The 20,393-nt window shown below is 44.3% G+C and overlaps 2 protein-coding genes across 2 annotated transcripts; both read right to left on the bottom strand.

Annotated features, from left to right (window-relative positions):
• Window positions 1-1,666: 1,666 nt before the first annotated feature.
• On the bottom strand, window positions 1,667-5,222 carry ATP5F1E (ATP synthase F1 subunit epsilon). The gene is made up of 3 exons (XM_061126913.1): window positions 5,063-5,222; window positions 3,238-3,364; window positions 1,667-1,824 (listed from the first exon to the last, which is right to left on the bottom strand). Exons 1-2 carry the CDS (start codon window positions 5,092-5,094, stop codon window positions 3,241-3,243), a joined length of 156 nt encoding a protein of 51 aa, XP_060982896.1. The 5' UTR covers window positions 5,095-5,222; the 3' UTR covers window positions 1,667-1,824; window positions 3,238-3,240.
• A 561-nt stretch (window positions 5,223-5,783) lies between these two features.
• PRELID3B (PRELI domain containing 3B) lies at window positions 5,784-15,807 on the bottom strand. Its single transcript, XM_061126912.1, has 6 exons — window positions 15,653-15,807; window positions 11,324-11,492; window positions 10,116-10,205; window positions 9,489-9,559; window positions 9,274-9,376; window positions 5,784-7,787 (listed from the first exon to the last, which is right to left on the bottom strand). The coding sequence occupies exons 1-6, from the start codon at window positions 15,682-15,684 to the stop codon at window positions 7,668-7,670; spliced, it is 585 nt and encodes a 194-aa protein (XP_060982895.1). The 5' UTR covers window positions 15,685-15,807; the 3' UTR covers window positions 5,784-7,667.
• Between the last annotated feature and the right edge of the window lie 4,586 nt (window positions 15,808-20,393).

Genomic DNA, 20,393 nt, shown 5'->3' with positions numbered 1-20,393 from the left:
AGTCACGCAGGTGCTTAGTGAAATACCCACAACTCCATCTGACCAGGCCCCCTGGTGTTCTGGACACAGTGGTCCTGCCAGCCACCCAGTGGGACGTTGACGCAGGGCCTCATGCTAACAGTTCAGGACTGTTTTTAATCATGAAGAACCACACAGAATCTCTACTGAGCAGTGAATCTGTCCTTTACTCAGTTAACTTTAATCCTTTCCTTATCACAAGGCCTGTCCCTAAGTCTCGACTCTAATTATTCCATCTGCCTCCTGAATAAAATGACTTATCTCTAATTAACTTGGCTGGAAATGATTCAGCCCTTTGCCTATCAGTTACTTTATTCGTCTGGTATCAGAGGCCCCATGGCCTTGTGAGTCATTTGTTTCTGTCCTGGTAATCAAAGATGCCTCCTGGTAACTTAATTGTGGGGACTGAAGCATGACAACTGAGGGGCCCTGACTTCAAAAGCTCAGGACAAAAGCCTCAGGCACAGGACTCAAGGGGCTCCTAAGCGGCTTCTGTTCAGCACCCCCGCTCCTCTTCGTGCGCCCTGTGCGGAGAATGAGATAAAACTTACACACAGGTCAAGAGTCTGGGGCAGGAAGTCCTCTCCAGGAGCCAAGAACAAAAGCGTTCTCCTGGGCTCGTCCTCAGCATGGCTGAGTGGCCCTGATAAATTATATAGTGAGCTTAAGTACCAAGGTGAGAGCCATTCCTGGGGCAGAAGCTGAAGTGTTTCAAAATTTCCTGTCCAGCTGTATTTCTCCATCCTCCAGAAGTGGTTATCAGTCAAGCAGTTTCTAGCTTTGCAGTGGGATTTTACTTAGACAAGTGCTTTCAAGTTTCAAAGAAAGAGAAACACTACACTTTCAACAATTCTTTATCTCTAAGTATTTAAAGGGTAAATGAATTACCCCAAAAAGTACAGTGGATGGCTGTCACGATCACGCCTGAGACCTGCAGTCCAGAGCCTTAGATTTTCATGTCAGCTCAACCATCAACTCCATAAGCAAGTTACTGAGTGGTTTCGTCTAGTTTCCTAGGAGAAACACTCCCAGGATATAAAAGTCCATTTATAAAACAAAGTAAAAGGTATTTTATGCTTGATAATTTCAACATTAAAAGTACTCCTCTATAGATTTGAAGTGCGTGATAAGAAATGAATACTACAATTTAGTATTTTGTCTTCTAATCTATGCTTTTAATAATCATTTTCACTTAGCCTGCTGGCTAAGTGGCACCACTTGGATATGACGGGTGCCTGCAAAGGAGGATGAGGCCAGCAGACAACCCACCTCCCCTCCCCCACCCCTGGCCTCTACCTCTGACACGTCTGCAATTAGAAGATAAGGAGTAAGACAGCTTTGATGACAGAGCCCAATTCTGTCAATTAATGTCATGAAAAAGAGCACTATTTTGAGACATTTTCAAAATGTCTCCTGGATCCCTTTGGTCACTAGATATGACATCTCTTCTTCAACTTTTTGGGTTTTTTTTTTTGGGTGGCTGTGGGATCTTGGGTCCCCAACCAGGGATCGAACCCATGCCCCCTGCAGCTCGGAGTGCTAACCACTGGATGGACAGGAAGTCTCTGTTCTCCCTTGATCATACTCCTGCAGCCGTGCAGATGGCTCCCATAAAGAAGAAGTCTGACAGAAACCAAAAACCAACAGCTAGAGTGAACTGTACTTTAATTTACTGGCATTGTCAATCTATGAACAACACAGGTATTATTTTGTTTTTTTTCCATGAAGGGAGATGGTTTCCAATCTGCTATAATACGTGCTCACAGCTTCACCTTGAACATGCAGCATTCAGGCTGTACTCAGGGTCTAGAAGGAAAAGAGAAAATCCAAGTTGCTGGTCCTTTTATGTTTTCTTAAAAATCCAACACAAATAGGGGAAATAACTTCCTTACAATGAGCTGTATTAATACGACTGCGGCTTCAGTTCCCTCAGCTGGTGATAAACCCTGGCTCTCAGATGTAAAAAGTACGGGTTCACGTGAGCGGCCCCAGCCAAAGAGGCACTTCCCGGCTAAGTAAAGACAAACACTCTCCCCATAGTTAAGAAACACTCTGCCTTTAGAAGACGTTGAGGCAGTGGGGGCTCATTCCCTGTACGAGGTGTAGACAATGGTCCCTGTGCTGTTTACTGGAGCCAGACCCCACTTCCTGGCCCCAAGGACATCGCAAGGTTGCGGGCATTCAATGGTTTGGCTCAGCCATGCTGCAGGCAGAGATGGGGTGATTTTTCTCAGTTAGCTGTTAAAAAACAATCCAACCTAAAGGTCTCATTCCTCAGAATGATGAGATTAGACAGAGAGCCCCAGCAATAACAGGGCTCAATTCAAAACACCGCATCTCCAGACTTGTAATAAAATATTTACTAATTTAAAATGAAAATGAAGAATGCTTAGGGGAGACAGTTCCAATAAGTAAAATTGCTCATAACCACAAGCTGCTAAAGGATTAATATTTATCACACTTCCTTGCTACTGCGGATCTGAAGCTTTTTTTTCTTTTTAAAGCAAAACAAGAAAATTAAATCTGAAAAACATCCCTCTGGTAATTTGCCTCACTTTATCTTTGAAATAATAAAGTCAAGAAAGTGGTTTAGAGATCAAATCACTTTAGCAGTTTGAACTTATCAACAGTACAAAACTGTCTTACTTTGCAATGCCAACATCAGAGATGAAATGAGCCAAACTCTGAAAGCATAATAAATTTAGCAAACAGTATCCACTGCAGGGTCTTGATGATTTTAATGCTTGATATGAAATCAGGACCCTTGCCTATACTTGCAGCCCTCATGCTTGAGAACATTAGCAGATGTGGGGAAAAGAAACTCTCAAAGAAGTGTAATTTTTCAAGCTCCTGAAGTAGTTACATAACTCCAATAACAATTATAAAAGTTGGGAGTTTATCCTCCGAATTATTTGATTTTGTGCAAATGAAACAGGTTTAATTAAAATAAGATGACCGATGGCTCTTTACCTAAGCTTCGCTAAATGAACTGAAAATCAATGTGGCAATTACTTCTGCTTGTCAGGGCCTCCCAATGACTTTCTTTGATTAAGCCATGGGACTTCTACAACCTGTATGCCTCAAATGATCATCCCACTAACTCTAAATGTACCAACTGACCAAACATGGACAGTTGTTTCAGAAAGCTGAAATCTGATTTTTAAAAGCTTTCTAAAAACTTATGGTGCAACTGTTTTTCTGAATATATCAGTAACTTACAGATTATTCCTTTTTCACTTTCACAATTTTTACGCTGCTGCCAGAAGTCTTCATGGCGTTTGCTTTGAATTCGGTCTTCAGTGCATCTCTGACTGCTTTTGCACAGATCTGGGAGTATCGGATGTAGCTGGGAGGAAATGAGAGCGCAAGAAAGCTAATAATCAATGATTCAGCCAGACTGGTTGTGTGACTATGCTTTTGTTTTCCTTCCTATGCTTTTGGTTTCGTTGTACACTATTGTAGAACTGAACTTTAAAATAAACGACTGATGCAAAAGGAATCTATACAAAGAGAAATCCAGAAAGAAATGTATCAAAGCCTTCACTGGTATTAGAATGGGAGATTTTTTATTTTTCCTTGCACTGTTTTCTCTTCAATACATATTAATTTGAACTAAAAGATGCATAGATTTATTAGAGGAAAAAACCCACAGCACAGTTCTAAATGTTAACAGAGGGTATAACATAACTGTACTTTTTCCCATTTAATTCAACATTTTGCCTTTTATTATTCTTACAAGATAAACCATACATAATTAAAAGAGGAGGGAAAAAAAAAACCTATTTTGAATGAAAAGAGCTCTACTTCTGATTATTTAAAGGTTTTCCTTAGAATATTGGATTCTGATTCACAGGTGTGCCATTGAAAATAACTTTCCAATCAAAGTTTTTAAGTTAAACTGAGAAGTGCTTAGAGAACATCAATTCTAGCAAAATATCTGACAGCCTGCTTCCTGTTTGCTACATGGGACTCCCATCAACACCTTATTTTCCAGGAGATGTAAGCTCACTTTTCACACTTTTTGAAAACAGGAAGGGGAGTTTGCTGCTGACTATTTTCTCATGTTTTCAGGTTTGTTTTTTGGGGAGCCAGAGGTAGGAGTTCAGATTCTTGCTTCCACTCCTAGGAACTGGTAACCTTTCCATCTTTTTGTCTAATGTGCTCACCTGTAAAAACAACAGGACAAAGCAGAGGATAACAGTATTTGTCCCACTGGTGGCTGGGAGGATGAAAGACCACATGAGATGAGCTGGTCTGCCCCACCTGTCTCGTGGTAGGCGTTGCCTCTGAGGGGGACCATCATGCCTCCAATCCTACAGAACTCTGCTTCGACCTTGAAAATCTGGAAACTCTTGGGTTGCCCAGTCACAAACCCACAGGTCACCATTAGGAGGTGCTACTTAATCTAGTCAAGTGACAAGGTGTGTTAACCTGAGCCAGGTGAGCAGCTCAACTGGGTGTACGGGCAAAGAAACCAGGTGTGATACCTAGATCCATGGTTTCTCCGTCTCATCAGAAGCCACGGCCTCCAGTGCGCTCCACATTCTGGCTTCCCAGGAGCCACCGCTCACCTGTGGCAGGGCCCTTTACACCTTATCAAGGGCTTTCACCCGTTTTACCGATAAACCTGACAACAGGAGTTAATTTTTAATGATGCTGGAAAGAAACGCCAGCTATGGTGACCGTGGTTACACCCAGAGAACCCCTCCGCTCTCTCGAGCTCTGTTACTTCCAGAACCTCAACTGAGTCCAATTCAAAGGCCAAAGGCCGCGCGGGTGAGAAGCGCCGTCCTTGAGAAGACATGGCACTTGTCGAGGGCGCTACTGGGGGCACGCAGGAGCTCGGCGACACTCCGGCAGGTGCTGGCAGGTGCTCGGGCCCCGGCGGCCGTGACCCTAGCTCAGCGTCCGCAGGCCGCCATCTTGGGACCTCACTCGCCGGGCCGACCCCCATCCGCGAAGCACCCGGCGTGACCTCCGACCCCGGGCCGCCCCGTACCTCCCCGTGCCCCAGAGACCCGATCTTCCCGAGGCCTGGGCCTACCTGAGTCCAGCCTGTCGCCAATACGCCACCATGATGTCGCGAGAGGGGGCGCGTCGGGCCGAATCGCGAAGACCTGTCAATGTCGGCTCAGGCCGCGACCCGGCTGCCGGAAGGTCAGGTCCGAGAAGCGGAAGGGGCGGGGCTCAGAGCCTGCCAGTCCCGCCTTCTCCCGTCCCGCCCCGCCCTCCCGGGCGGCCTCACCGCCTTGTCGCAGAATGCTCCCAGCGCCACCAGCCAATAGGGGAGCGCGACCGGTGCCGCGGTTGCCAGCGCAGGTGTGCCCCGCGGGCTTCCGTAGTAGCCTCGGCGGGGCTAGAGGGGAGGCGTGACCGCGTGGCTTCGGGAGCGCGGGACTCTGAACCGCGTCGAGGCAGGTGTTATGGGCACGCCACCCCTACCCCGCCCCTGGACCCGACCTTGACGACGCGCCAGCACGACCGTCCCGCGTTAACAGTTAACCATAGCGAGCCGACCCTCGACAGTTCTGGGGTTTCAGGCCGGCCCAGGGTGGGTAACCACACCGGGCAGCAGAGTCCGGCCGTGGAGAGCAGACCGGACATCCGAGGAAGGGACGGCCAAGGCGCTGCACGTCCAACCTAGAATCTAAACCTTGGGCGCTGAGCCGGCTCCAGCACGTGGCAATTAGGCGAATTCTTACAAGGATAAAACACTTCTTTTACTCCTTGCAGTTATTAGAAAGAAATTATAATCAGGAAAGACATCATAGTTAAAAGGAAGTTTTTATTAACAGGTAGGTTTTTCTTAATTCATATAAGGTCCACCTTTAATATTAAAAAATATGCTACAGAGTCTCAGAGTCTTAATTCTAACCCATGAACACCAGTATTCCAGTCCTCTCAAATGCTTACTTTAATAGGTAAAAGCCATTAACTACCAGCTACTTTACTAAAAGTAACTACACTGGAGAGTGAAAATTTATAGAATTATTATTAGAATAAAAAAGTCAGGTTAACATTTTGTTTAGAAATCTTTTTATCATTAGGCTATTCTGACACTTTCCAGAACAAGTATAATTTTCAGAAATTATACAAGGCAATTTATTAAATATCAACATTTAACAATGTTTTGTTTAGTTGAAATGTTATTTTAATTGTAAAAAATGTTATAAAAATAATAAAAAAAACCTTACTGGCTTTAATGTGCTTTTACAAATGTCCAATGAACCCTCAAGCTAAATAGTATTTTAAGTAGAAAAACACTAATTTTTAAATTGGTATATGATTTTTGTGGTTTATGTACCTATATTAACTGGTTTCTTTTGTAGGAAACCTGACTAGAAGTTTATAGCATTAAGTACTGTGAAATAAAAGCAAGAGCTCATCACCTTTTAATAATGATACACTGTATGCGACAGTTCCAAGGATCAAAGATATTCTTATTTAGTGGTTGATAATTAATTGCCTGCTACAACATACACATACTGGACTGTTCATCCAAGGCAAGGATTTCCTATAAAAAAAAGTTGCAAAGCAGTTCACAGGGTGCTTTAGGCCAGTGCTTTTTTTTTTCACCCTCTTATTCTTTTTTTCTTCTTCACCGCCCCCATCCCCCGCAGTGACACAGTGTTATTAAAAACATTAAGTCCCTGGGATATATGCTTCAGATCAAGACATCATTTGAGTAATTTCAAATGATGTACAGCTCTTCATGTAACAAAGATGTTTTGTGGTCATAATTACTTCACAAAGTAATTATATTCAAATAACCTGACATATCATGCTTTAGCAATTACAGAACCATGATTTTGACACATGGCAATTTATAAGTTAGGCAAATGTGAAATGCTAAAAGATGTGAACAGCTGTTCTTCTGTTTAAGTTTAGAGCGCTGCAAAATTCTGGTAATGACTTTATTTTTTCAGTTAACATAACCAGCCCACGATACAGCATACTAAATCATAAAGTACAAATCCAAGGAAGGTAATACCTTTACTAAGTTACAAAACTTTGGCCAATCAGTACGGTACTCTTTATAACACAATAAAATGTACTTTTTGTTGGAGTCATGTATTACTTTTGTGATAATTTTTACTCCAAAAAATATTGAGTATGAAATTAAAGCATTGTGATTTTTAATGGTGGTTTATAGCAGAGTAAATTATTCCATACAATTAATGTCTTTTTAAAATGACAGTTTCTCCTTTAAAAGTGAGTTCCCTCATGTAAGCTCTCCAAGTTTACCACAGCAGGGCAGCCGTGCGTACGCAGAAGGGGCTCTGCTTGGTTCTGGGGTTGGTCCAAAGCCAGGTAGAGTTCCAATGCATGAAAAGCTTTAAAATTCTACCTTAAGGAGGTTTCATCAGCCAATACCAATTCCAAGCACACTTTTCAAAAAACTTAAAAATTTGCATAAATACTGGAATCCTCAAAATCAGTCATTTCAGACAATACTAATTTCAGCTGATCCCTTTTATTTAGAAATCTTGCACCTCTTTGTTTGATCAAGTCATATAGCTTTTCTTCAGCTTATTAAAAAAAAAAAAAAGTCTACCTAAAATAGAGTTGTATTTTTTTAAATAACAAATAAATATACTGCCAGCTTGTAGAGACCTGGGGAACTGGGTGCCATCTATCAACCTCCATTATCATTTCTCCACAAATGCTGCTGCTGCCATTGGTGTCCGTATGCTTCCTCTTGCTGAAGCTGTCAGTTCCTCAATTTCAGCATTTAATTTATGTATTACCCACTCCATTGCTTCTCGGCCCTTAAAAAAAAAATCCAGTATGTTTACTGATACCAAGTGAGAACAAAGGCATGCATGAAAAGCACGTCAGGAAGTCACAATGGGCAGGACAAGCAAAACTAAACCTCACCAGGACAGTTTTTCTCTTTGTACTTTCTTCTTTAATGTTATTTACCAAATATCAAATGCTTTGAGAAACTGGTTTGATCTAAAACTGGTTTTTATTTTGTTTGCAAAAGATGTTCTATAAAGAATCTACAATTAAATGGTAGTGATGTTTTACTTTATGATTAGAACGGTCCCCCTTCTGATGGTGAGGTCAAACTCCATTTCTCTTTTTATGTCCATATTTTCCAGCAAAATCCTGTCCGAGGCTCTGAAGGCTCTGGTCTGACTTCCTCTCCAACCCCTCTCTCCTGGCGCTCTGCGCTGCCCTGAGGGACAGAGCGAGGAGCACCGACTGCTTTTGGCCTCGGGCCTTTTGCATGTGCAGCTGCGCCACCTGGACCACTCCCTGGCAGACCCCTCACGGCCTACCCACCCCTCGCTCAGAACTCAGCAGCAACGCAACTTACTCAGCACTCATGAAGCACTCTCGTACCTGTCTGTACTTTTCCTTTCCTAATGCCGTGTTGTATGATTAATGTCGCCTTCCTCTCAGTTCCACGGGGGCAGGCACCACGTTTGTTTTGCTCCCCGCTGTGTCCCCAGTCTAGCCTAGCACTCTGCCTGACATAGAGAAGGCATCTATGAATATCTTTTGGCTGCTGAATGATATTACACATGTTATAAAACAGTGTATTAGGCATCTCTTTCTCTAAACTTTATTTTAAATCATATATTCTCAACGGGGCAAAAATTAGTTGGGGGGTAGTGGGGAAAAATCTCATTCTTTTAATGTAAAAGGCACAAACACAGACCCATGTATCTCTGCATCTACAGACATAATGTTTGGCATTAAATAATTTCTCAAGGTGGGGATAGTTAGGAGAAAATATCTACAGTGGATCTGGGTGTGAAGGGAGATGATAATGAGAAACAGGCTGAGAATCTATACTTTCAACAGTGACACACATCTTCGCCTTCCCCTGCCCACTAGGTGCTGGGCCCCTAGTCACAGATTTCCCATGATATCTCATTTACTCTTCACACCCAACCCTGTAAGGTGGGTAATTAATCTTCACTTCACAGATAGGAAACTGAGGCAGACAAAGGCTCACTTAGTTAACTGCCCAAGATGAAAGGCTGGTCAGAGTTACAGGTGGGATGTGAACCCAGACACACTAGACCCCAGTAACAGCCCACATGGCGTCACATTGCAGTGGCTCAGGCAGCTCACAAGGACAGCTCTTCTAAGAAATGACCCAGGAAGAAGAGCAAGTGGGGAGGGACTTCCCAGGTGACCCAGTGGTTAAGACTCTGTGCTTCCACTGCAGGGGCCTGGGGAACTAAGATCCCACAAGCCTGCACCCCACCCCCCACAGTAAGTGAGAGCAGCCTTACTTACTTTATTAGCATTTGATGATATCGTACTTGCCATCAGCCCTTCAAGGTAACTGCCGAGACTGACTCCTTTCACAGTAATTATGGCTTCTTGAGTCAAAATAGTTCTAGAACAAAACACATTTGCACAGCTTCAGGATGACCTAATTTTCATTTTTCATACTTAAGAAAAATTAAAATATATTGTAAAATAAGCTTGTTAAAATACTTTTCACTTACTTTTCTGGGTCTTGAGGATGTGGTTTGTATATAAGTCTCTCGTCTACTGAAACCATATTTGTAAATGAAATCTACAGAATTAAAAAAAGAAGTCAAATAGTGTTGGGAACCAAGATTAAAAACATTTCCAAAATTAACTCACAAACCAAAATCTTGCTAGCTAAATATGCAAAACAGCATATAAACCACTTTGATATTACTATGTAAATAGAAGTTTTCAATATTCATTGCTTACTTTTTATTAAAAAAGTAATAAATTTGACAAAAGCACCATAATAGTAATAATATACACTGATTCCAAATTCATTTTATTGAGTGCTACCTCCTAAAAGTAACAGGCAGGCTCATTAGAGCACTGAGGCTGCAAACAGGCAGAGACTGTCCAGCATCTTGAGTACGAATTTCTTAGACCAGGCTGAAGAGTGTATGTCCACTTTTATATCAACTACAAGAGGGAATGGAGAAGGAAATGGCAACCCACTCCAGTATTCTTGCCTGGATAATCTCATGGACAGAGGAGCCCGGCAGGCTACAGTCCATGGGGTCACAAGAGTTGGACACGACTTAGTGGCTAAACCACCACCACTAGCACAAGAGAGAAAAAACTAAGCCAGGTTAGTTACTTACATTTGTAGATTTAAGTTCCATTGTTTTCTCTACGGGATCCACTACAGAATGTTCTTGCACATATGTTTTGGTTCTTGCTGCACCAATAATCTAAGTAAAACATCTGGAATTAGTGATCAGAGGAGGATTTCTTAACTAGTGTTATCAATATTTTATTTGAAGGTAAAGATGTGTTAGTATTTTGAACCAAAAATGTATTTTCATAAAAAACACAAGGATTGAGACAAAGATCAGAAAGGAGGCCCATTTGAGGGAGAAGATGAGACTCCCAGACACAAAAACCCTCCGCAGAGACAATTTAGCCACCAGTCAGCTGAGAACATATGCAGGACAAGGCAGGATGCGGAAACTGCCTAGGTTGACATAGAGCAGTGAGCCTGACATTCGGGAAACATAGATGGAGAGAAAGGAGAGCTTCAGAGTGTCTGTCAGGGTTTCCCTGGTGCAGCCCAAGGGGGAGGATGTGGTGGCTCTGCTCTCCAGGCAGAAAACCAGCCACTTCAAGACGAAGGTAACACAGCACATCCAGGGGCGCTTCCACGCTCTGACCCCAAGCCCATCCCAACCCTGCTCACTTCTTTGTCCATGTTATCTAGGGCAGTAGTTTGTACAAAGGAAGCAATTAGCACATTCCTGGTGAAAAACATGTACTTTCGTTTTCTGTGTGGGCCCACCTTCTATAAAGAGAGTTTCTACAGATAACTTGGTCCACTTATACCAGGATTCTCTCCCATCATGATAGAATGGCTCCCTAAAACCTGCTCCCTTGAAAGAGCATAGAATTACATTTTCCAATGTACAGGCCGAAGCACCAGATCTTGGAACAAACATGGCCATGGCAAACTGAGATTATGCCTCACTTAACGTCGCAGCACCACTGACCCCAGCAGCTGCCTGCTAACCACCAGCACCAAATCCCAGCTGCCATAGCTCTAGCTGTTGGCAAAGTAGGAAAAGCAGAATAAAACTTTCAGATCACAGAGCAGTAGCTGGCTTCCTTCAGAAGGTTTTATCAGGTGACTTCATGAAGACTGTAATAATATTTCCAATTCATTATACACTCATAACTCAAGTTTATTATAATACAATTTGAACTGATGCAAAAATGACATTCAGAATCAGCTCCCACAACCTATCTGAAATTATAATGTGGTTCAGAAAACTTCTCTACAGCAGTCACATTGCTTCAGGAACAAAGGCACACTTACAGACTTCACAATGGAAGGCAGTCCCCATTCTGTGCTGAGAAGTCTATGGCTGTGCAACTTTCCAGAGGGATCTATGTGTCTGTCCAGTACATCAACTCCAACCACACTCGGATTCATAGGGTTTGGGTATTTCTGCATTGCAGCTGTTGTAACGGTTTCCCATGGATGGCTGCAGACACAAATCAAAAATCAAACCTTTAACAACATGCATATAAATTAAACCATTTATATAACTCATCAAATTATTCTTTATAATTAAAGTTTACTTAATTTGCCTAGGGAAAATTATTTTCTGAAATGTTGACTGGAAGATGATTTCGGGGGGGCTCAGTCTACATTTGGAGAAGGCAATGGCACCCCACTCCAGTACTCTTGCCTGGAAAATCCCATGGATGGAGGAGTGTGGTAGACTGCGGTCTATGGGGTTGCTAAGAGTTGGACACAACTTCACTTTCACTTTTCACTTTCACACATTGGAGAAGGAAATGGCAACCCACTCCAGTGTCCTTGCCTGGAGAATCCCAGGGACTGGGGAGCCTGGGGGGCTGCTGTCTATGGGGTCACACAGAGCTGGACACGACTGAAGTGACTTAGCAGCAGCAGCAGCAGCAGCATCAGTCTACATTATGAACATGTACAGATTTCAGTCTTTTTTTCAGTACACAGGTTATGTGCCACAGCTGATGCCTGAAAGGTTAAAATAACCTATAGAACACTCCAGTGTTTCTTGAGTCATATTTTCCACTCACCAGTATCCTCTCACATGTAAATTTTGTTTCTAAGAATCACTGATTCATATTAAACATGTACTTGCCTCTAATAATGTAATAAGTAATTGTGACCCCTCCAGCCAATCTTTTTATTCATTACTTTCTTCCAAGGAGTGGTTCTGACATCTGTTTTGAAAAGGTCATTCAATACACTTTTTTTAAGGTACTCCTAATGTGCCATTTTCTAATAGTCTCTCTTCATCAGCCTTTGCTTATGAAGGATTAAGATGGCAACAGCATCATGGAACTTGCAGCATCTATTTCTGGAAAAACACATGTACTTGGGTGATTTACAACATAATGTGCATTTGTTCTCTTCACAGCTTACCTGAACAATATACTAATACAAAAGATACCCCTTTCAAGTGAGTCTCTGACTAATTACAATGAGCATTAAAAGTGAATAATTCTACGTCTTCACTGAAAGGAAAGACAAGATCTGAAGATGGTGTTTCAAACTATACTTACTGATAAACGACACAGTGTGGCTTTTTATTTTTCTAAAAGCAAAACAAGTAGGTACTAATCTATTTCAACTTTTCAGAGAACTAAGCCTGATAACTTTTTGTGGACAGAAGGAAAATCTCAATCCCACTTGCTTTGCAAAACCCTGGACAACCAATATAATTTTTCTTTTTTAAAAAAATTTACTTTTAATTGAAGGATAATTGCTTTACAATATTGTGCTGGTTTCTGTCATACATCAGCCATAGGTATACATATGTCTCCTCTCTCTTGAACTCCACCATTACTCTTAATGCCTTCATTTTTGCTATAATACTATACAGAAATGATTTCCCTGGTGGCTCAGACGGTAAGCATCTGCCTACAATGCGGGAGACCCGGGTTCAATCCCTGGATCGGGAAGATATTCTTGCCTGGAAAAATCCCATGTACGGAGAAGTCTGGTAGGCTACAGGCCATGGGGTCGCAAAGAGTTGGACACGACTGAGCGACTTCAAGAAATGAATCCCATTCTACTTTTAATCTCAAGCCTTATTCAGCATTAAGTGCAGGCATACAAGTGAAGCTATTTCACAAATCTAAATAGTCCCCACAAAAAGAAGTGATAGGGGCCAAGCACTCTGACTGTTACCAAGGAAACTGTCTAAAATGAGAATCAGATGAGTGAGCCCTTCCCCGTCTCCATCTAGTCAGAGACTCTGGGTAGCTGGCTTCCTGGAACTTATCTCTTCCCCACCTCCTCTAAAAAATTAGCAGTTGCAAGGTTTCAGGATGGTTGTATGTTATTTGTAATTCAGCACTTCTCTCCTCTCTGGGCCAACCTGGAAACACTGACGTTGACTTAGCTTTATAAAACACGTCTAGCTCAAAAATCACAAAGGATGTATATTACAATTAACAATCTTCCAGAAATTCATTTTAACTGAATTAATGTAATCATGTGGAAAGACTTCACACTGCAAGACATTCAAAGACAGTGCCAAAGGGCAGGCAATCAGTGGAACTGGTGCTGGCTTGGTGAACTATCCAATTTTTTCACCTATAAAACGTGGGAACACTGTTCACTGGGGCAGCAATGATGTCTTGATTATTTACCAAAGTGGAATCGATCCAAAGAACAGCGCCTGATGCCTAGTGGGCTTTCATATTTGGTGTAAGAATCAATGAATGACTTCAACCAGATACCAACCACAAGCTCGGCCTCAGAAGGAAGTCTGGCAACTCAAAGATGGGAAAGACACAGAAAGTCATCTAAGACGACTTGGATGTTAGTTAGGAACATCCTCAAGATGGGAAACACAGGCAAAGTGTAAAATTTGAGAGCGGAGATAAACAACTTTATTTTCAGGGATGCTGAGTTTGAAAAGCCCACAGAACACTGGAGCAGAGACACATTGGTGAAACCTGAAAATAAGGATTTGAAGGTCAAGAGAGGCTGGAACCCTAGGTACAGATTTGGCTGCTGAAAATGCGTATGTATCAGCTGGGACCTTGATCAAGAAGTACAGATTATCTGGGGAGAATCAGGGCCTCACCCAGAACACGCAGGGCATTTATGTGAGTCTGTCTGTGTTCTGAGAGCAGAGTCTCAGAGTCTTCATCAAATTTCAGGGAAGTCTGTGACAAGAGAAAAATTAAGAATCTCTGACTAAATGCAAGAAGGCCAATAGCAGAATTTCACTAAGCATTTACACTGAAGGGGAAAAAGAGAGGGAAACATTAAAGAAAAGGGCAGAATGAGTGGAGAGGAGGGGTGGGGAACAACCTAGGGAGAAGAGTGTTAATGAAGAAAGTTACAAGACAGTGGAAAGAACTTAAGCATTTAAACCCAGAAGAAAGCTGCAAAGAAGAAACCACCCATGATCCTAATGGCTCAAACAGAATAGAAGAATTTGACCTGGTTAAAGAATATCAAAAAGACTACAAATTTAGGGTCTCCCCCCTAAAAAATGGTAAACATTAGGGAGAAAAGAAACCTTCCCTTTGATTCTAACATTCTCTGCTTTCTGGGATCCAGCAAACTCCTGCATGTGTCTGATTCGATGAGAATGTAGAAAGTCTACAATCTGTTTTAACACTGCTTTCAGAAACGTTGTTTTGTTTTTGTTTTCAAATCAAATGGTTATGCTAAAACATACTACCAAGCTATAAAAATTAAAACAGTGTGGCAGCAACAGCAAGATCAGTGGAATAGGGCAGATAGTTCAGAAATGGATTAAAATACAAATCACAGCAGTGTTTTAGGATGAAGGTGGCATTTCAAACCGGTGAGAGAAAAATTATTAGTCAATAAAGAGTGATGAGATAATCGATCAACAATTTGTTCAGGCAAAAATAATACCAGGGATTCAAGGCATGGTTCTTCTGTACAATGAATCATGGAAGCAGCAAAGAATTTAATTCCCAACATCCAACTTGTTTAAGACCTTTTTCCTTAGCAAACATTTCCCCCTAACCAGGAGATGTTAATGAACATGGCCTCAAAGACATCTCAGTGGTGGCAGGCCCTGACAACACCGTCATCTTCCATGTCTCAGACGACGGAAATGGGTAACCCAAGGTCACACAGCTTGCCAGGGTCAGGGCTGTACCTTGGACTCCAATTCCAAGGCCATAAATTGCAATTCCTCAAGGCAAGAAGTTGCTGAAAAAGTTCCACTTCCTGGTCGCCTGAGCTCACCCTAAATCCACATTCCGAGGTTAAGAAACTACCTGAAGGTGGCGGGGCGACCAGAATCTCGACAGCCCACGCCTTTCTCCCGGATCCTCGGGGCTGTCAAGGACCTCGTGCTTGGCGCCGCCCCCGCCACCAGAGGGGGCGTCCCCCAGAGGAAGGCCGCAGGGGTCCCGTCCCCAGGCCCCTCCCATCCGGCCGTGTCCCCTGGGAGCCCATTCCTGGGGCGTCCCCGGGGTCGTGACCTTGGACCCCACACCCCGGGCTCCTAGGCGCTCGGGCCCAGCTCCCCACACTAGGCCCGACGCCCGGAAGCTTCCTGAGAAGTGCCGGGGACTCGCCGCGACTCCGGGCCCAACCTACCCTCCTACCCCCAGTTGCCCCGTGACCCCCGCCGACCTGCTCCCACCCCAAACTTACTCAAAGACGTGCTCCGAAGTCCAGATCTTCATGGTGTCGGCGGCCAGCACGGTGTCCGGGCGGCGCTAGGGCACAAATGAGGGAAAGAGGCCACTCTTGCCCCGGCCCCGCCCCTCAGCCGCCCAGCCGGCCACCCAGTGCGCACGCGCCGTCGGGCCCAACGCGAGGGACGTCCCGACGCGCTGTCCCACGCCCTATCCCGGCCCGGGTTTTGCCCCAGGCTTGCGCGCGGCGCAACGGAGCCCCGCCCCTTAGCGTCCGGCGCACCGCGCCGGCGCAGTTCGAGAGCAGCGCTCGGGGCCGCAGGCGCGAGAGCTGTACTGCGCAGGCGCGGTACAAGGCCCGCCCTCTCACGGGCGTAGGTGGGAGCGTGGACGTTTGGGCAGAGTTGGGCCCGGCCCGGCTGGGTCTTCGGCGCGTAGGCAGGTTGCCTCTCCTCGTTCCATCCCTGCCGGTGCTTGCCTGGGGTTCTGAGGCCTATTGACTGGTTCAGTCTGGCCGCTTACGCCGACTGCGCCTGTGTGTTTGAGCAAATGTTCATGGTGACCTATTAAGAGCTTCCTCCTGCCTCCTATCCCATTGCACCTGTCTTCCGGAGATTTTGCCCCTGGGCGGGGAGCAGATACGCAAGGTAGACCCGGAGACGCTAACATCAGGCAGCACAATTAGTGTCCGGTGAAAGGAGGGTGTTAGGTTAGGAGATTAGGAAACACGGGTGCTCATGGAAGAGATGGAAAGCCTCCTGGCCCTGGCTTAAAGGATGGAGCTCAGCTCAAGTGTCACCCCCATTCTCCCGCCCAGAGAGCCCTATACTTCATCACTTTCCTTCATCAGCTTGGCAGTTCCTCTAACCTTAGATCCTCCGTCACATAGCCTGTTGCATTTTTCTTAGCACTTCTGACCCTTTGAGATCATCTTGTTTGTTTAACTTCCACGCAAACGTACACCCTTGAGTGCAAGGATCTTACCTGTCTTGCTCAATAATGATTCTCGATAAAGACTCAATGGTTATTTATTAAAAAATGAAAATTCTTCGTGGAATGAATGAATTACTGGAATCGTCTAGTTTACCTGTTTGGCTTCCACTAGACTGTGAGCTCCTAATGGGGAGGGCCTTGCCAGACTTGTCCAGCAATCCCCCTGCACTTACATAATCATTGTCTGTTGTATAAATGATTGAGTAAGACATGAGCTGGTGGGAAGGAATGCCATGCGGTTTCATCCACAGAGGAGCCTCCTTAAGTGACTTGTCCTCTCTTCCTGGTCCCCACCACACTCCACAACCTGTACCCCCTAACAGAACAATTTGCCGTTTTAAATGATGGCTCTGTAGGAAAATTTTTACATCCAGTTTCTTAGAAGCTAGTTAGAAGCACTGCCTCATTCTTGTTCTTAGCGCTTTCGATTGTTAAAAACAAAAGTCAGGTTAATTTAGGAGTGAGGATAATTTTTTTAAATAGCCTAGGTCCTTTATATAAAGAAACAGAAAAATTACATTAGACAGGAAGGAAATAATATGGTTGGGTAGTTGCTAAGTGTAATTTGTGGTACCCAGGACTTTAAAAACAAAACCTACAGTACTTAGAGGGAAGTCTTGGGGAGGTAATGCATTATCGGCTGCTGAGAGTGCCTCAGCCTCCATTAAGATGCAAAGTTAATGTCGCTGGGTGTTTAAAATACTGGTTTGGGACCCATCAGCACAGAACAGCCTGTCTCTGCTATTCCTGGAGGTCCCTGAAGCTTTTCACCATCCAGGATCCCTATTCTGTTTATTTTAGAGAAGGTTATTCTACCCCTTAGTTCAAAGATTTCTGTTTTTTTGAGTCATGAAAATTAAATGATGCCTACCCTCCTGTCCCTCTATCAGTCTATCGATTTTACTCACTAAAGCTGGAGTGATGGGGGTGGGAGTGCAAAAGGAAGACTAGAAGTCTAGGTCCAAGCATCTCTTCTGTGTGGAAGTAACACTGCCTTGTACTTGGGCTTGGAGAGCTGGACCTTTACATAGGTTATCTGCTGGAGACTCTCTCAGAAACACACAGAGGAAATAGACTCAATGGACATGATGAATTTGACCCAACTCTCGGAGAGAGTGGACAGAGGAGCCTGGTGTGCTGCAGTCCATGGGGTCGCAAAGAGTTGGACATGTTACAGTGACCGAACAACGAGAAAGCCTTGTGTCACTTACCGTGCCTCTTACAGAAACAGGGAAGTCATTAGCAGGTCATTAATTTGACTTGAGGTTAAGTAGGTGACTGGCTCTTATGGCACTTAATTACTGGAGTGACACAATGCCCAGAGCCTCATGCCCTTCCCTGTGCCTGGGGTGGGGTGGAGGATTTCTGTGAACCAGAAACTTCACACCTGGCTGAGCCAAAACACAAGCCAGAAAATAATTAGAAGATCAACAACAAGATGCTTTCGTATAGCATAGGAACTATAGTCAATCTCTTATAATAAACTATAATGGAAAAAAATCTGAAACCCTGCTGCACGCCAGAAACTAACACAATATTGTAAATCAGTTATATTTCAATAATTTCTTTAAAAAGTAGAGGACATTTAAACTAGGGGTGGAGGGCTTAGGTGTTCAGAACAGAGGCCTGTGGTTGTGCAGATGGCTCTTCTTGTGAGATGGTGGGTGAAGCCTTGTTATCCTGGGCTCAGATCAGGGGCCGGGAAGTGAGGCAGCCAGCAGCCAACCCTGGTTGGCAGCAGAGCCCCCTTCATTCTTTTGTAGGGCTCAGAGACAGGCCTGGCAGGAGGTGGGTGGAGTCACGTGCCCCAACTTCAGCTGGGCGCCAGCGCCTTTTATGCCCAAACTTCAATCATTCTCATGCCATCTTCACAACGTGCCCTGTCTTCATACCATCTGTTCCATTATTAAGTTTCTTATATCAGCATTCTTACACTTTAAATGAAACTTTATGTAACTACCATCACTGGAAAATTGTTTTCTTTTTTCTCCTGGTTTTCATGCAACAGGTAACTATTAAAGCCAAACAGTAAGTCTGTGGGCTTTCCACCATCTTTCACAGAGTCTAGGCGTGGGTGTGTCTCACATTGGGGTCAGTTTCCAAGCTGCTTTTTTTTTAAAAGATCCTTTTTTTGATGTGGACCATTTTAAGTCTTTATTGAATTTGTTACAACATTGTTTCTGTTTTACATATTGGTTGTTTGGCCCAGAGGCACATGGGATCTTAGCTCCCCAACCAGTGAGCAAACCTGTAGCCCCTGCGCTGGATGGCGAAGTCCCCACCACTGGAAGGCAGGAAAGTCCCCCTAACTTCTTAACTGCTCTTCAACTCTCACCCGTTCTCTTCAAACTCCAAACCCACCTTGACCTCTGACCCTCTCAGCCATGATGTTTGTGAATTTACTGAGAGCTTCTTCAACTTGTGTCCCCTCCTCTTGAAAATGTCTTGTCATCTCATTGCGTGTGTGCTGTGCTAAATCGCTTCAGTCATGTCTGACTCTTTGTGACCCATGGACAGCCTGCCAGGCTCCTCTAGCCATGGGATTTTCCAGGAAAGAGTACTGGATTGGATTGCCATGCCTTCCTCCAGGGGATCTGCCCAACCCAGGGATCGAACCTGCTTCTGTATATCTCCTGCATTGGCAGGCGGGTTCCTTAGCACTAGCGCCATGATAATCTCATTAATACTCTTTATTTCTCTGCATTCAGAGAACATTTTCTTCCCAACCTTTTTGCCTTTGCTCCTTTCATTTCTTTATTCAATGAATAGCCACAGGTCACCTATTCTAGGTCTTCCCTGCACTCATAGAGCCGATGCTACAGCAGCAGTTCATGATCAGGCGCGAGTTTCTCCAGGAGACACGTGACAATGTCTGGAGACCTTTTTGGTTGTTACAGCGAGGGAAGGGGGTGCTCCTGGCATCTGGGATGCTGTTAACACCCTGCAGGATACAGGACAGAGACAGTCCCCCCTGCCCCCCACATCTAAAAAGTGCCATAGTGTCCCAATGTAGAAATGCTGAGCTGCATCTAACAGACTCTTAGTCTACCTCTCTGGACTCCATCCATCTGTGTCCTTCCAGCCGCCAGGTCGCCTGAGCCCCACAGCGATTACTAGCTGTCCCTCAACAGGCCACACGGGCCACACCCTTGAACTCTGTACATGGTGTTCTCTGCCCAGAAAGCACTTTCCCCTTATTTCCTCTAAAGAGTTTTGCTCCCGTCTTGAGGCTGCAAATGCTCCCCGTCCACACCCCGGCTGCCTCTCCCCTGCACCGCCCGATGCTTTGTTTCTTCTTCTGTGCTGTTGGGCATTTAACATAGGCCTTACGATCACTGTGTGTGTGTGTCTGTGTGTGTGTGTGTGTGTGTGTGTGTGTGTGTGTGTGTCCATAACTGCAATGTAAAGTACAGGTGGTGTATATTAGTTCAGGCTGATATAACAAAATACCATAGGCTGCTTGGCGTATAAACCACAGAAATGTATTTCTCACAGCTCTGGAGGCTCCACTGAAGTCTAAGATCAGGATGCCTGCAAGGTTGGGTTGATGAATTCTTGTTGGAGCCTCTTGGCATATACTGGGGCAAGGGGGCTCTCTCGTGCCTCTTTTGTATCAATCTCATTCATTTGGGGACCTTCTAGAGGCCCCACCTTCTAATGTCAGCACACTGGGATTTCAACATGAATTTTTTTTGGGGGGGTGGAGGGATGGGGCACAAACATTCAGTCCATAGCAACCTCTGTGTTGGAGGGACGAGAGGGCC

Source organism: Dama dama, chromosome 23, assembly GCF_033118175.1.
Source record: "Dama dama isolate Ldn47 chromosome 23, ASM3311817v1, whole genome shotgun sequence".
NCBI classification, from domain to species: Eukaryota; Metazoa; Chordata; class Mammalia; order Artiodactyla; family Cervidae; genus Dama; species Dama dama.
This window is presented reverse-complemented; position numbering and strand designations above follow the sequence as displayed.

Bases quoted from the DNA above. Each gene is read 5' to 3' on its own strand.
- ATP5F1E (XM_061126913.1), bottom strand. From the start codon at position 5,094: ATGGTGGCGTATTGGCGACAGGCTGGACTCAG. The intron at 3,365-5,062 runs GTAGGCCCAGGC...ATTTCCTCCCAG, and splicing joins TGGCGACAGGCTGGACTCAG to CTACATCCGATACTCCCAGA.
- PRELID3B (XM_061126912.1), bottom strand. From the start codon at position 15,684: ATGAAGATCTGGACTTCGGAGCACGTCTTTGA. The intron at 11,493-15,652 runs GTAAGTTTGGGG...TTGTGTCTGCAG, and splicing joins ACTTCGGAGCACGTCTTTGA to CCATCCATGGGAAACCGTTA. The intron at 9,377-9,488 runs GTAAGTGAAAAG...GTTTTGTTCTAG, and splicing joins CATCCTCAAGACCCAGAAAA to AACTATTTTGACTCAAGAAG.